Source organism: Helianthus annuus, chromosome 8 (assembly GCF_002127325.2).
Source record: "Helianthus annuus cultivar XRQ/B chromosome 8, HanXRQr2.0-SUNRISE, whole genome shotgun sequence".
Lineage (NCBI taxonomy): Eukaryota > Viridiplantae > Streptophyta > Magnoliopsida > Asterales > Asteraceae > Helianthus > Helianthus annuus.
Window position 1 is genome coordinate 118,393,243 of NC_035440.2, and position 1,922 is coordinate 118,395,164.

The following is a 1,922-nucleotide window of genomic DNA, read 5'->3' on the forward strand; positions in this document are numbered from 1 at the left end:
CTATGTATAGTCATAAAGTCTATTTGGGGGTGTTATGCGACACGTGGCGAAATGCGTAAGATAGGAGCTTTATGGAGCGTTATATCAAAAGATAGTGTAGTGGTAAGGGGGTTATATAACCCCTTCAATTATACATAGTTACATACATATGTATATATATATATATATATGTGTGTGTGTGTGTGAGAGAGAGAGTGGGGGAAACATGTTGGAGAATATGATGCCGCGAAGGAGATCACGCCGGAAGAAAAAACATACCCCATAGCGCCTGCCGTAGTGGTGTTGGCGGCGCTATGGGGGCGCTATGTTTGATCACGCCGGGAGGTGGTGCCCCACTACGGATGCCCTGACTTTAAAGAGACAAAAACATTAAGCGACTTTAGTAGAACATATTAAAAACTTGGTTACTATTAGGCCATGTGTAGTCATAAAGCCCTTTTGGAGGCGTTATGCGACATGTGGCATGCCACGTCACCCCGGGGCTTTATGGGGCGTTATGCAATTTGAGGCCGTAGTCATAAAGCCCCTGTGTAATCATTACTCATTTTTTAATTTTTATTTTTTTAATTCATTTGTAACTTTTTTAAAAATAAAATTCATTTCATTAAATAAAAAAAGTACAATAAAATAAAAAAACATTAAACTAGAAAAAAAAAACATTAAACTAGCATAAAAAAAATTACACAATCAAAGGTTATATTTTTTTTCAATCCGCTCCTTTTGTGCCAACGCCATTTTCAAAGCTTTTCCCGTTAAGTGGTCATGCGGTTTCGAGTAGAACTCAAAGTCGTGAGCCCATTGTCTATCCCGCATAATCTCCGTAACTTCGCGGTTCTCCTCCAAACGTTTATTACCGAGTTCATGTATGTCTTGAAGTCGCTTGTTTATCTCCGAAAATGCGTTACTCATATCCGTTCCCATAGACATCGACGACGACTCGGGTTTTTTCGCCCGGCTTTTTCTTCCGGGCGGTCTTGGTAGCTCCTCCACCGGCTCGTCGTCCGGAATATCCTCGTTCAAGTCGGTATTTCGAGCATCGGAGGTTGGCGTTTCGGGTTCACCCGACTCGTTTGTTTTGGACCTCTTTGATGGCCGTGTATTTCCCGAACGACCACTTGGAGTAGATACGGTGGCCCATTTGGGGCTATGGCGAAGGATTTGCCAACACCTCATGTGCGGGAAATGGCCATTAGCCTCCGTATACTCGACCAATGCCTGTTGCGTAATGTCTTCATCGCTACTTCCACTTTTCCATCCGGAAAACAAGCGTTGGTACACGGTTTGAAAGTTTGTGCATTTCCTGTTTATATCGGTCCACTTCCCCGATATAGAGTCCGGTAGGCGGTATTCCTCTCCTCTACCCATGAGATCGAAAAAAAGTTCTCGTATTCGGTTCCAAAATTCGGTTTTACTTTGATTGTTTGCTAAAAAAACAAAAACAAAATATAATGTTAGTCCAAAATTTTAAAAAATAAAAACTGAAAATAACTAAAAAACAGAAAATAAATTTACAACAGAAAATAAAAAAAAAAACAGAAAATAAATAAAAAACAAAAAATAAAACAAAACAGAAAATAAAACAAAACAGAAAATAATTATAAAACAGAAAATAAATATAAAAGACAGAAAATAAATTTAAAAACAGAAAAAAAAAAAACATACATATGACCGGGTCCTCCGAAACATCGATGAAAGCGCGGGTTAACGCATACTCCTCTTCGGGCTCCCACGTTATCACATTTTTTTTTCGCTCGGGTGTTGGTTTCCACTTTCTTTTTATGTGCCCGTTTTGCTTTTCCTTTTCCTTTTTGCGTCTCCGGTTGCGTATCCGGTATCTCGGGTTGCGTCTCCGGAACAACATCGGGTTCGTGTAGTGGGGAGCCGAAAGCTTGAGCCGACCCAAACGCTTGAGACGACCCCAT

At 40.4% G+C, this 1,922-nt stretch overlaps 1 protein-coding gene across 1 annotated transcript; it reads right to left on the reverse strand.

Moving 5' to 3' along the window:
• Positions 1 to 687: 687 nt before the first annotated feature.
• Positions 688 to 1,922, reverse strand: LOC110870659. Its single transcript, XM_022119838.2, has 2 exons — positions 1,739 to 1,922; positions 688 to 1,424 (listed from the first exon to the last, which is right to left on the reverse strand). The coding sequence occupies exons 1-2, from the start codon at positions 1,920 to 1,922 to the stop codon at positions 688 to 690; spliced, it is 921 nt and encodes a 306-aa protein (XP_021975530.2).

Excerpts from the sequence above, each read along its gene's own strand:
- LOC110870659 (XM_022119838.2), bottom strand. The coding sequence starts at position 1,922 with ATGGGGTCGTCTCAAGCGTTTGGGTCGGCTCAAGCTTTCGGCTCCCCA. Across the intron at positions 1,425-1,738 it reads CACCCGAGCGAAAAAAAAAT|CAAACAATCAAAGTAAAACC; the intron begins GTGATAACGTGG and ends TTGTTTTTTTAG.